A 14,615-nucleotide genomic window follows, 5' to 3' on the forward strand; every position below is an offset into this window, starting at 1 on the left:
ATAATTGGGAGCCAATCAGCCAGACCCATCCTACAAAACATTCTCTACCAGGTCCATTTTCTATCGTGTGTTAAAATAGCATTTTATTCGAACAATGAAATAAAACAACTGAAGTTTCTCTTCATGGAAAAATAAGCGTATTATATGCTTTCTAAGTTTTGCAAAACTGTTGCGTTGAGTGTTAAAAATAAATAAAATATCAGTCTTATGGCAAAATTAAGGCAATTTTCTCAAAAATATATTGGTTTTTAAGTACCCACCCATTTCTTCACACCATGTAAGTGAGACACATATTAACTTGATGTGCATTTGTTTTCCTCAGTCAATTGTAACCACTAGTTGATAACTTCTTACACTGGCATGAAGCATTCTCAATCCATCAGCGAGTTCAAGTCCTACCACAACAAGGTCTTGTCTAGAATTTTCTTCAGCCTTAGAAGCACTCAGGAAAGAGCTAGAGTTTGCTGCTTCACGATGCCGCTGAGCCTAACAATGTGGTTTCCGAAGGTCCTCTAGGCATATTAGAGATTGGTGATTACTGTATATGGCTTTTAATCAAGTTTGTGATCCTGATTTATGACAATCTAACCACGTCTTATATACAAAGGTAGGGATGTGTGAAAGTATTTGTGCACGAACTGTCCAAGGAACAGCTGTTTTCAGGCGGCTTGTGTCTAAAACAAACAGGGGTGGTCGATTCAGCTACAGAACTGTTTTGGTTTCAATATGGGCTGCAATGGTTGTTACTAAAAGTAGTATTTCAGGCAAGGAGGGTAAGACTTAGCAACAGTCCAGGGCAACCAAGAAAAGGGGAGAAAGACAACACTGCAAAAGGAGGAGGGGCACAATGGGATATGCAGCAATGCCAGCTACACGAAGGCAAGAGAGAGTAAGTGCCGCACATATCAGCCTTGTCCTACTCACTCCTGTATCCTGTGCATTTTGCTTCAGCAGAAATAAAAAATAAATAAATAGTAAAAACATTCCAGGTTTCATTTCCATCAAACTGCGCCTCCCCCAATGTAACGGCAAAACTTTCAGAAAGTTATAGCAGCCTTTTTGTTTTGTTTCGGATTCAAAACTACACACACATTTTCTCTTTCGTGCACATTCTTACATGGAGGATAATTTCTTCTTCGGTCAGCAAAATTCTGCCTTAACTTCATTTTTGAGTTGGGCCACCCAGAGAGAGAAAGCAAGGATCAAATACTAGACCAAAAATGATAACATGAAAAATCTGTTTAACGGAGCGACATGTCTCACTAAAAAAGGATGCAGCATATACATTACGTAACTCGTCACAGCAATCATTAGTACATTATGCCATCAAGTCGTAAGAGTTGCAGCAAGAAAGATTAAAAAAAAAAAAGTGATTCTACATGCAGCACATCTGGAGAACATATTTTTTTTAGAAAGCTGGAAAAAAAAAGAAAAGAAACAGCTACGTCCACTTTTGTGTTTAGACTCAAAACTTGGAACTGGTATGGCAAACAGTAATTAAGAGTGACTAAGGAAAGTTTACCAACATTCACCTTAAAAAGACTGTATGAGCCATCTGGAATCTCTGCCCCTGGCGTTACTTCCATAGCAATGTCTTCGGCCTAAGTTAAATAACACATCGCCCATTAAAACACCACATTATGGACGGATGGGCTACAGTAACACAACTAACAACAGGTTACAAGCTAGTTGCAGTTGGTGATTCCACATTACCAACACAAGAGGCCAACAAGGAAATGGAGCAAAACGGCTGGATGGTAGGAACAAGGAAGGAAGGGAATGGACTTTTGAACCACACAAGGGCCGCTAACATTCTGTGTGGAATCTAACTTTTGAAGGAAAATGGTTCTACGTTGGTGAAACAAGAGGTTCTTTTCATTACCGTGATTTTATTTGTAGCTGCAGTAACGGGTAAAATTTCGAGCCCCATTCGTATCCTCTTTTGTTTTTCACAGTAGGCCTTCCAAGTGTCTTCATTAAACCCATAATTGAAATAATCTGAGAGATCAGCGCCTTAGAAGAAAACAGCAAATATTCTAGGAGTTAAATGCAACTACTGGAGAAATGTGGAGGAATCCTGCCTTGCACAATGCTTTCTAGCTACGGGTTTTCCAAAATGAAAAGCAGCTGAATATACCGGGGGGGGGGGAGACCCTCTTTTTACAGAACTCTCTTTTGTTTACTTCCCACAACCACTTAGCTAGGTTTTATTACTTAGCTGTGCTTCAAAGGGGAGGCACTTTTTCCTATGTTAGATAAGCCGAAGTAGCTAAAACATCAAAACATTCTGCGTAAAAAACTTATAAATGCAAAACATGCAACAACATATTCTCATGCATCAAATCCAACCTGAGTAATACTTATATTTTCTCTGCCTCTTGGAAGTAGCATTTTATAAGGATTGGATCTACAACATGCTGTGATTAAATTTCTCCCGAAATAGGAATTAGGAAGACATTTCGTGCGTTTAGTTGAAACAAGAAAATCTTCTGCTCACCTGTGGAGTTTTACTGACATGTTTTTACAATGCTATTTATTTCTGTGCAAAATTTTCTACCTGGTTTTCTCCAAGGTTTATCTTCAAAAGAATCCAAATCAACTTCTAATAGTGGAACACCATTAATGCTTCCTGGTGCATCAAGATCAACTCCTTTCACTTTGGTGCCTATAAAAAAAGAATACTTATTTTATGAGCCCACGACAAACAACATATTATTATAAGTTTCTATAGTGAGAATAAGGTGCTTGTTTCCCACATAGTGGCACTCAAGAGCCCGATAGTTCTCTGACACTGTATCAATGCAATGTGGAATCTTAAGATACCTAAGTACAAAGCATAGCATTATTTTTTCCTATCTTCTTTCTTTGAGCTCTCCGTAAATGCTTACCAGAGGATCCATAACTTCGCCCTCCTGTTTTAATATTGAGATTCACTGGTGCTGCTCCATACCTAAAAAAAATAACATTTTTTATAGTAAAGGGTAAAAGAGGAACAAGATTTTTGAGGGAATGATTTTTAAAAACTGTTTGGAAGTGCAGTGGTTTGCACTCAAGTTAAAGAAGCGACAACTTCTGGCTCAGCACAGATTACCTCAAAGCTTTTCCTCAGTTCTTCATACACGCACATAGAAATAGTCCTCGGGTAACAATGATAATTGGGACTCTTAATTTCCATCACCTGCTGCCATAATTGTAAAGCACAATGTCTCATGACCACACACTGCTTAGCAGTTCTCGCACTTCCAATTAAGTGAGGGATGTGCAGTTTCTTCACTTTGCTTAATGTATTTTGGAAACACAGTCACAACTCGGTTTTTTACCTGTGTTTGATCCCAACAGGAAATATTGTACGTAGCTCAGATTGAACAGTGGACTTCTTGGCGCTCTCTGAGGTTGGTTGTTTGCTTTCACTATTCAAGTAGGTAACATCATCAGTGTGTCTAGTGAGCTTGGCATTTGCTCGCTGCTTATATACAACAGTTTGTATTTATGTTGTGACCTAGGCCCAAGTAGTTATTACCAGACACAATCAGTCCAACAAACGTATACCAAATATAACATAAATATAACAAACGTACACCAGAACTAGACACTAGAACGCCATCACTCTGCTAAACAAATAATTCCCTCAACACCGTCAAACTATTTACTAAATCTGCACTACCATGAATCTTCTCATCACCCATCACCCATCTCCTTCCAATTATGACTGTATGACTGAAACTTTGTTGCTGGTAATCCTTATGATTTATATTGCTATTGATTGTTTCCTGATTGCTTATTTGTACCCTATGATTATCTTTAAGTGTTGTATCATTAAGTGTTAAATTTGTACCCTATGACTATCATTAAGTGTTGTAAGTGTTGTACCTTGATGTAGGTATCTTTTCTTTTATGTACACCATATGACAATATGCACCAAGACAAATTCCTTGTGTGTCCAATCACACTTGGCCAATAAAACTTCTATTCTATTCTATTCTATTTATTAGAACAGATGAGAATTACTTCATTCTCAGCTTAGTCCAAATTAAGTCCAAAACAAATCCTTCAGAAAAAGTCCTTTGGTCTTATCACAAATCTTTGTCTTCTTTGGCACCCTGCCAAAGGCTTTTCTTGGCAAAGCCCCACGAAGTTCAGAAACAAGAGACACCGACTAGGAACAATTGTAGCAATGTTGCTTTCCTACAAAGAGGCCAAAAGCCATTGATGGTCTTTTAAGCCTTATGGGAGGGGCCAATCATCTCCTGGCCTTGCTCCCGAGTTGTCTTTTTTGCTTTAGCTGCTCTTGCCTTCTGGCAGCTCTTCTCATGCATGTACTAGGAACAGCTCCTCCTGTTCACTCCCAGATGGCCTTGGCCCCATCTCTGCCTCCGACACAGAGCCCTTGTCCGGGTCTTTCCCTGACTCTAGGACTGGCCCACTGTCCTCCCCAGGCTCCTCACTGTCCGGCTCCATTGCCAGCTCCGCAGGCTGCTGGCGGACCACAACAATTTAAGCTAGTTTTATAATACTGAAATTGACAGGCAAGCTGCTGTATATAAATAGGGAACAAACACCACACTTATTCACACTGATTGTATGACATGAACACAGAAGGTCTGGGGGGCGGAAGGGTAAGAGGGCGGGGAGACCTGCCCTGCAATTTGCAGCATTTCCTGGCAGCCTTCCTATTGACTTTCTGGAGAAGCTGGCAGCAAAGGTTGCAAATGGCGATTGGATAGTCATGGGTTCTTGGCAACCAGCCATTATGTGAGAACATGTTGCCAAGAAACCAGACTGCAATCACATGACCCCACAGTTGGTCCTTTAGCTGGAAGCAATTGTTACTTGTTTCAAGGTAACAAAGGAAGGGACTTTTCATAAGCCTGCCTTAACTCGGAACCTGAAATCCAGATGATTAAGCAGGTAAACAACTTACCCATACTGCGGTGCTCCTGTTTTAATATCACCAATAGTGACCTGAACATCATCTTCATCATCATCACTATCACTGTCACTGTCATCTTCGGCCTCCGTCACTTTCTACAAAAAAAAAAAAAAAAAAAAGAGAGAGAGAGAGAGAGAGAGAGAGAGAGAGAGAGAGACTATAATTAGAAATTACATATAATTCAACTAAGGTGGAAGTACCAACTACCTTTCTTGATACTATTTGAAAAGGCAACTGTACTATTGCAAATTTACAGCATTTCAAGGTATGTTTTATAATTCAAACTTTGTAGTGTCATGAAAACAAAACATACATATTCAAATAAAAAAGGAGGCCATAAGTCTCTACCATTAAAATCAATGATTTATTTTCAGTGACTTGCTATTCAAGGCAAGCAAATTTACCACTACGAAATTAGTGAACCAAAATAACCCTCAAAATGATGCTATAGAGTACTGCACACCAGAACTAGACACAAGAACAGTTTTTTCCCGAACGCCATCACTCTGCTAAACAAATAATTCCCTCAATACTGTCAAACTGTTTACTAAATCTGCACTATTATTAATCTTCTCATCGTTCCCATCTCCTTCTGCTTATGATGGTATGACTGTAACTTTCTTGCTTGTATCCTTATGATTTATATTGATATTGTTTCCTGATTGCTTATTTGTATCATTAAGTATTGTATCTTGATGAATGTATCTTTTCTTTTATGTACACTGAGAGCGTATGCACCACGACAAATTCCTTGTGTGTCCAATCACACTTGGCCAATACAAAATTCAATTCAATTCAATTCAATTCAATTCTATGCAAAGTATAAACACAAGTTCAAAATACTGTACATAATAATATGTTAATAGGCATCAACTCAAAACAGTTATCAGCATTCATTAAGTTAATTGGTTTTTCCTATCATGTACCTAAATAAAACCATTAGGTGAATTATTCACAAATAATCTTTTCAAATGTTGATTATTTAAATGTGTTGTGGTAGCACAGTGGTTAGAATGCAGTACTGCAGGCTACTTGTGCGGCTGCCTGCAATTTAGCAGACGAAATCTCACAGGCTCAAGGTTGACTCAGCCTTCCCTCCTTCTGAGGTTGTTAAAATGAGGACTCAGATTGTTGGGGGCAATGCGCTGACTCTGTAAACTGCTTAGAGAGAGATGTAAAAGCACTATGAAGCGGTATGTAAATCTAAGTGCTACATGCTAAATCTTATTTAATTCCAATGCGAAATTAAAATAACTATGTAATACAATGGACCTGCAGGGCCAGCATAATGTGTAACATGTTCACACTGGTGCAATAGGACTCAGAGTTTTGTTAATATGATTTATTGGGTTAGGGATTTTCTGTCTTCACTGTGAGTTGTATTATGGGGGGGGTGCATTGAGGGAGCTCAACCAATCCCATTGCACATATGCTGTGCACTGACAATAAAGATTTGATATTTGCTTGGTAAGAAAAATGTCTACTTGCCACAAACAAAACACATTTGCAAGACACAAACAAGAAGGTCACCTACATGTGAAGGCATTTTCCTTCTTTTGAATCAGATGTGACTTCTTGCTACTACGTGGCTTTCAGAAGTGGTTTGCCAATGCTGTATTCTTAAGACTAACAAAATAGTTATCCTATGGTCATCTGGCAGTCTTTTGTCTCTAAGGCAGGGCTACAATTCCGGTTTCTTGCTTTTAATCCAGAATCCTTAAAACTCTAAACCAAACTGGCACTCACTTGTTAAGATACAAATGAGCAAAATATAATCCTGGCAAGCATTTTCTGTATGATAAACAGAAAAGCACTGCTGGAAGAGATTTATTTGTATGCAGAAATAGAAAATGGGGAGAGACTTTTTAACCATTTCTCTGGTTCAAATCTGAAACACTTGTAGATATACACAGAGGCATTTGAAAGTTTCTGAACACTTTTGAGTTTTCAATGTGACTGCTTAAATATGATCTAAAACATGATGCACTCTCCACACAAGCCCTAAAACTAGATAGATAAAGAGAACCAAGGTTAAAGAAATGAATCAAAAACATCATGTATTTATTGAAGACAGTGATCCACAGCTAGATATTTAGGTGTGGCAAAAAGTATGTGAACCTCTAGGATTGTCAATTCATTTGAACTGGAAACTAGGAGTCAGGTGTTTCTATCAACGGGATGAAAATCAGGTGTAAGTATGGCAGGTCCTGCCTTAGTCAAAGAACAGAATTATGAGTATTATCAAAATCTCATACTCACAACACAGCTATATGGAAATATGGCTTGAACATATTTCTGAGAATAACTGTTGATGCTCACCTGGCTAGAAGTTTATTAATCCATAGCCAAAGAGGTCAAATGCCACCAGTTTACTATCAAGTAGATCATGTAAAAGTGGAGACAATTCAACACATCGTTACCCTCCACAGGAGTGGTCCACCAACAAGATCACACCTGTTGTGACCCAGGCCCAAGTAGGTAGTAATAAACTTAGTCTGTGGAAAAACAAACTTTATTCGAACAGCTGGGAATTACTTCATTCCCAGCATCGTTCAACTCAAAGTAAAACAAATGCCTCCCAACACAAATTCCTCAGTTATCTCACAAACCTTAGTCCAATTAGGCAAACTGCCAAAGGCCCTTCCTGACAAACGTCCAGAAGCCACAAAAACAAAGACATACACGAAGTAGAGGACGAAGCAGAAGACGCAGCTACAACGTTGTTTTCCGGCAAAGCTGAAATACCGGTGCTAGTCTGTTTTAAGCCTTATGGGAGGGGCCAATCATCTTTTGGCTCTACTCCTGACTTGTCCTCTCTGCTTGAGCTGCTCTTGCCTTCTGGCAGCTCTTCTCATGCGTGCATTAGGAACAGGCTCCTCCTGTTCCTCTGCCTCACTACTGTCAGTCTCTGGAGGCTCTGGAGTCAGCACCTCACTTCCCGATGGCCCTGGCCTCACCTCAGCCTCATCGCTGTCCGATTCTGTTATCAGCTCCGTAGGCTGCTGACGGACCACAACACCAAGCGCAAAATATGCAATACTCAACATCTAAAGAACTAAAAGGCTCTCTTATATTGGCAAATGTCATGTTCACAAGACCACCCTGAGGGAAACACTGACCAACAACGGCAAGCTTGTCAGGATTTGCAAGAAGAAAGCCACCATTCTCCCATTGCTGCCCATCTCTAGGTTGAGAAAAACTACATTGATAAGCCAGAAGGCTATTTATTGAACGAAATTTTGGTGGATGGACAAGACGAAGAAAGAATTTTGGGGATCTAATGACAAGGGTTACTTTTGGGAAAAAAGGCAAACACTGTGTTCCACCATAAGAACCGTACCCCATTTCTGAAACATAGGGTGGCAGTATCAAGGTGTGGATTATTTTGCTGCTTCTGGACCAGGATGGCTTGATGGGAGCTAGGAATTCTGAATTGTACTAGCAAATTCTACAAGAAAGAATCTGTGAATTGTCTGCGAACTGAAGCTCAACACAAAATAAGTCATGTGACAAGGCAATGACCCCCCCCCCCAAAATGTGCAAGTTGTATAGCCAAATAATGGCTAAAGCAGAAGAAAGTTAACGTTTTGCAATGGCAAAGTCAAAACCCTGACCATAATCCTATAGAAATGTTGTGGAAAGACCCGAAATGAGCAGTTCATGCAAAGAAGTTCATCAACATCTCTTGATTCGAAACTGTTTTATGTGGAGGAATGGGTTAAAATTCCTCTCAGCTGATGTGTGGCACTGAACAGTTATCAAAAACATTTGTTACTGCTGTGCAAGAAGGGCACGCTAGTTACTGAATAGCAATAGCACTTATATACTGCTTCAGTGCTTTGCAGCAGGAGTGGGATTCAACTGGTTCTGACTGGTTCGGGCGTACCGGCAGCTCTGACGATCAGCTGAGAGCGATCCGGTTCGCTCCAACAATCAGATGGGCCTGCCTGCCCCACATTATAACATAAGCCTATATAACGTAAACCTGTAAGAGCAGACTGCCATGCTTCAGCTGTTTTACTCACTCTGGATTCAATAGAAGGTAACTTTCGATCGTAATATGCACGTGTGGAAGCGCGGGTTTGGTGCGCATGGGCGCAGCAAACCGGTTGTTGCAACCGGTGGATCCCACCACTGCTTTGCAGCCCTCTCTAAGCAGTTTACAGAGCCAGCATATTGCCCCCAACAATCTGGGTTCTCATTTTGCCAATCTCAGAAGGATGGAAATGTGAATCAATTCTGAGCCAGTGAGGATCGAACCCCCAGGCAATCAGCAGAATTTGCCTGCAATACTGCATTCTAACAACTGCGCCATGGCTTATACTGAAAGCAAAAGTTCACATTTTTTGCCACACACAAATCTACAGCTTTGGATCACTTTCCTCAACAGGGGCCGCGGTGTTGCTCAGGCTGTAAGAAGCCTGTTATTAAAACACAGCTGCCTGCAATTACTGCAGGTTCTAGTCCCACCAGGTCTAAGGTTGACTCAGCCTTCCATCCTTTATAAGGTAGGTAAAATGAGGACCCAGATTGTTGGGGGGGCAATAAGTTGACTTTGTAAATATACAAATAGAATGAGACTATTGCCTTACACACTGTAAGCTGCCCTGAGTCTTCGGAGAAGGGCGGGATATAAATGTAAACAAAAACAACAACAACAGAGAAATGAAGAAGTATGTTTGTGACTTACTTGTTTAACTGGATCCTTTTATCAAGCTTTAGGGCTTGTGTGGAGAACAGATCCCATTTTAGATCATATTTATTCAATAATACTGAATATTCAAAAGCACAATGGTACCGGTACTTAGAACGCTACTAACAGGGCACACCAAGTACAAAGAAATCTGCCAGCAATCTCTAACAGGTAGCACCTACTGGAGAAAGTACTGCACTTTTTTCTAGCGCATCATTTAACCATCCAGCATTAGATGTGTAAAGTTATCCTCATACTCTCAAGGTTGAGAACAATTTCAGTACCAATAAAATTTGCATTCTGAACTTAATTTATCACATAGTGAAGTCTAATAAAATAAGTTAGTAACTTATAGGAATGTTCAAAAATGGTCCATTTAGGGGACAGAATGTTCCAGGGCAGAGGTCTCCAACCTTGGCCCCTTTAAGACTTGTGGACTTCAACTCCCAGAGTCCCTCAGCCAGCTTGGAGACCCCTGTTCCAGGGAATGCTAAATAAATAAGTTTCTCTTCCGTACTATGCCAATCTAGGATTGTCCTGGAAGCTTTTTAAACCAGGGGTCTCCAACCTTGGTCTCTTTAAGACTTGTGGACTTCAACTCCCGGAGTTCCACAGCCAGCTTTGCTGGCTGAGGAACTCTGGAAGTTGAAGTCCACAAGTCTTAAAGGGACCAAGGTTGGAGACCCCTGGTTTAAACTTTGGAAGTGGTGCAATAAAATTGCAGGCATGGAAGATGTTCCCCCAAATATTCTGTTTCCAAAATAAACCCACCCCTAACAAATTGCTATACCCATAGTCTCTATCCAATTGGTACTCATGAATGGCTTGCTCAAAATTAAATTTTTAAAATAGATTTCCACAGTTCTAGTTTTATAAAGAATACCATTTTCACTACGCCATTTTCAGCCGCTCCTTCTTCTTCATTTCCCGTTGGGGTTGGAACACTTCAAGATAAAATAAAACGCATTAGCTGGTTGACAGGGACTGGTATTGGTTTACAAAATAAGTGTAATTTAAATTATTTGAAAGAAAATACTAATGTTTTATCTGAATTATGGTTTTGCTAGGAACGAAACTATTTTTTCAGCAAAACTTTTATTTCTGGGAAATAAAGATACATCCAGTAATTAAGCAGAGTAGCACTTTGTTTCATTTAATTCAATCTGATTTCAGTGATAAATTATTATGTCTCTCTTTGTCCCCATTATTAATGTATTAAAGTAACCGGGTTAAAAAAAAGTTGTAGAGCATAAATTTTGTGTAGAAGTATACAAGACAAATGTTGTTTTGTACCCTATATATAATTAGCCTAAGCTTAGAAATGGCATATATTTTACCATATCTAGACAATTATAGTACTGACACTCAGAGGGACTCTACTCCTAAGAGGAATCTACTCATAGGAGATTCCACTCACAAGGGCAGAGTAGAATAGGATTTTAATAACATTAATTTATCATATTAATTTAAAAAGTAAACCAGAAAAATGCTCATTAAAGGTTTTTTTTTAGTCCATTAGGTTCCAATTCAACTAGGATTTGAAATAAACTGAGCATAGATAATGAAGTATTTTCAGTTCATAACGTAACTCTAACAAGACTTGCCATCCCTGAGCTACATATGTGCTCGACTAATGTAACTACATGTAACCATGAAATTATTTAAACTACTTTCTCAAAAATGTTCTAAACAAATTAATCTCCTAGAACAGCACTACAAAGACGCACAATAAACTCTGTAAGTCTACTGAAATCATTTCCTTCATCTCATAATTAAAATTGTAGTATCTATAGAATCCATTGTACCAAATTTCTTGTATGGCTATTTATAAAAAAACCTCCATAGAAATAGTTACGCTCGCTCTGAATTTTATTGGACCAAGAATAAAGTTTGTATAATCACATTTGGCATTTCATTACACTAAAAACCTGACAAATGCAGGTTAAGTAACTTCAACTTTCATTGAATTAATAAAGAGCATTATTGGATGTTGAACTTCCACAGCCTAATTCAAAATACTGATTTTACTTTTTAATGACCTGGATAATTCATAACTTGGTTATCTGTATTATTTGGCCCTTAGGAAATTCTTATGGAGACTGATATTTGCTTTTTTAGGATAATTTATTCTATTGATTAAATTGATATGCCATCCATTTCATTATCAGTGACTCTTGATTGGATGCAACTCTCGTCTTTCTGAAAGGAGGTTAAGACATTTCTCTTATAGTTTTACATTATTTTAGTGTAGTGAAAGTTGATTTAACATAGTTCTAATAGTGCAAAATTTTAAAATGATTTTTCATTTCTTATCAAGTGCTTCTTTTCAGAAAAACAGCATAATATTCTTAAAATAAGCCCTAAAGACAAGAGCAGACATGTGGGTTCAGCTGCTTCTTAATATTCAATTCAAAACTGAACAATAGGAATAAGATTGATTCCACACCTCAACAAATGTTACAAAAATACTCACCTAACAGGTGCTTCCTCTGGTCTTTCTTCTTCATTTTCATCTTCAAGAAATAACAAAAATCAAATCAAAATTGTATCTCAATATCGTAGTATCAATCAGAATCACTTAATGATTTATAGAAAATTCATTCATTTATTTTCATGCTAATTCTACATAATCTTTTCACTTACGGAACCTCCTCAACTCCATGGCTGTTCAAATTTCAGACAAACTCCCATTCCAGTGGAAGGACACAAATCCTTGTTAATCCTACAAAGGAAATTTTCCTGGACATTTTTCATTTGAACATGCAGTTACTATCAGGAAACATGTTTTGCTCCTAATTCAGAATCTGAGTTGCATATTGCCCTCTCTAAACACAATACAACTTAATGCAACCTATACAGGTAGTCCAATTGAGCCCAAAATTTCTGTTGCTAAGTCAAACATTTGTTAAGTTTTGCCTCATTTTATGACTTTTCTTGCCACACTTGTTAAGCGAATCACTGCAATTGTTACGTTAGTAACACATTTGTTAAGTGAATCTGGTTTTCCCATTGATTTTGCTTGTCAGAAGGTCCAAAAGCTGATCACCTGACACCGGGGCACTGCAACCGTCATAAATATGAACCAGTTGCCCAGCATCTGAATTTTGATTACGTGACCACGGGGATGCTGCACTGGTCGTAAGTGTAAAAAATGGTCGTAAGTCACTTTTTTCAGTGCTGTAGTAACTTAGAACGGTCACTAAATGAACTGTAAGCCGAGGACTATCTGTATTATTCTTTTTATAACCTTCTCTTTAGTTTCATGAATTATGCTTTCATTTCATCTTGAACCAGTTTTATTCTGACCAAGTTTGAAATATCCTTATCATACACTCAAGTATATTTAAAGTGATGTTGTTTGCTAGGCAAAGACTGGGACAATCCAGACAGGTGAGTAGCTTCCCAATCTCTCCTTTACCATATTTATCTGTCTGTCTGTGATAAAGGACGCTCCACATACATACATATAAATATAAATTATATAAATTATATATATATATATATATGTATGTATGTATGTATAAAAAATAAAAAAACACACACATATACACATATGTATGTGTATATTTATGTATGTATGTATGTATGTATGTATGTATGTATATGTATATATGCATTGCATTGCATAGAATAGATTAGAATTCTTTATTGGCCAAGTGTGATTAGACACACAAGGAATTTGTCTTTGGTGCATATGCTCTCTGTGTACATAAGGAGAATAAAATACATTCATCAAGAATAAAAAGATACAACACTTAGTGATAGTCAAGGTTATTAATAAGTTATCATACACACACACACACATATATATACACACATACATGTATATATGTATGTATATACATACATGTGTATGTACATGTCTCTATCCATGTGTACCGGATACGTACACTGGATGGAGATAGACACACATAATACATAAATTACATTCATCAAGAATAAAAAGATACAACACTCAGTGATAGTCAAGGTTATTAATAAGCTTTCATATATACGTGTATATATACATATACATACACACACACATATACATATATGTACACACAATATACACACCTACATGTATGTATGTACATGTACATGTCTATAACTATCCATGTATGTGTATACACACACATACATACACAGGGATGTAGACACACACATGTAATATATAAATACATACCAAGGGTATATACATACATATACCTTCTCGAAATTAAAAGTTGTAATCCTGTGTGTGTGTGTGTGTACACACACACACACACACACACAGGATTGCAACTTTTAATTTGGGGCCGGCCCAAAGCTCTGGCTCAGCTCCTCAGAAACGAGAGGCCAAATCGCCTATTTGCAAATAAATAAAGGGGGTGTTGGAGGGATTTGAGAAGCCCAGCCGCCCTTCTCTTCCAAGGCCGCGGTGCCTCAAAGAGGCCGCTTCCCAAACACCTCGGCGCTGCTGAGGGGAGAGGCCGGTCCTTGGTGGCCCCTCGCAGCCTCCTTTCCTAGGAAGGGCGCAGAGTTCCAGAGGCTTCCTCTCCACCAAAGGCGGGCGGAGACAAAGGAAGCGAGGGAAACCTGTCCCCGCTCGGGAAAGGCGGATTAGGCAGGGAAGCAGCTAATCGAGTCCGAGGCCTATCGGGCCTTGTCCCGGCCAGGTTCTTTAACCGGGGTGGGGGGGATGGGGGCGACACACCCGGAGACCGAGCGGGGGGGCCTGGAAAGCAGCGAAGGGAACCGTACCGCCATAGAGCCACTCCTCCTCGTCGCCGGCACCGGCTCCGCTCAGCTCGGCCGCCAGTCGCTCCACCTCGCCGCCCGCCGACATGGCCGACTCGCCCCTCCCGCTTCCCTCGCCTCACACGCGCTCCGCAGGCCCGCCGCGCGAGACCGGACTACACAGCGCGCTTGCGCAGAACTCCCATTTTTCTTTTTTTTTTTTCCCTTACCCCTCCCCTCGCGCGGCAAACGAAAGGAGCGGGGCAGAACGGCGGCGGGGAGAGTGGTGATGGC

At 39.4% G+C, this 14,615-nt stretch overlaps 1 protein-coding gene across 9 annotated transcripts in view; it reads right to left on the bottom strand.

Moving 5' to 3' along the window:
* The window catches only part of FIP1L1 (factor interacting with PAPOLA and CPSF1), a 41,303-nt gene extending 26,688 nt beyond the window's left edge, over positions 1-14,615 (bottom strand). The window contains exons 1-8 of one of the 9 annotated variants that reach the window (XM_058192250.1): positions 14,346-14,610; positions 12,097-12,136; positions 10,507-10,567; positions 4,922-5,025; positions 2,889-2,950; positions 2,558-2,665; positions 1,883-2,013; positions 1,533-1,601 (exon numbers count right to left, since the gene is read on the bottom strand). In XM_058192250.1, the coding sequence (XP_058048233.1) occupies positions 1,533-1,601; positions 1,883-2,013; positions 2,558-2,665; positions 2,889-2,950; positions 4,922-5,025; positions 10,507-10,567; positions 12,097-12,136; positions 14,346-14,430 (660 nt within the window). In that variant the 5' untranslated portion in view covers positions 14,431-14,610. Of the gene's footprint in view, positions 1-1,532; positions 1,602-1,882; positions 2,014-2,557; positions 2,666-2,888; positions 2,951-4,921; positions 5,026-10,506; positions 10,568-12,096; positions 12,137-14,345 lie in introns of all 9 variants that reach the window. The other 8 variants (XM_058192251.1, XM_058192247.1, XM_058192246.1 and 5 more) reach the window with 8 other exon arrangements.

Source organism: Ahaetulla prasina, chromosome 8 (genome assembly GCF_028640845.1).
Source record: "Ahaetulla prasina isolate Xishuangbanna chromosome 8, ASM2864084v1, whole genome shotgun sequence".
NCBI classification, from domain to species: domain Eukaryota; kingdom Metazoa; phylum Chordata; class Lepidosauria; order Squamata; family Colubridae; genus Ahaetulla; species Ahaetulla prasina.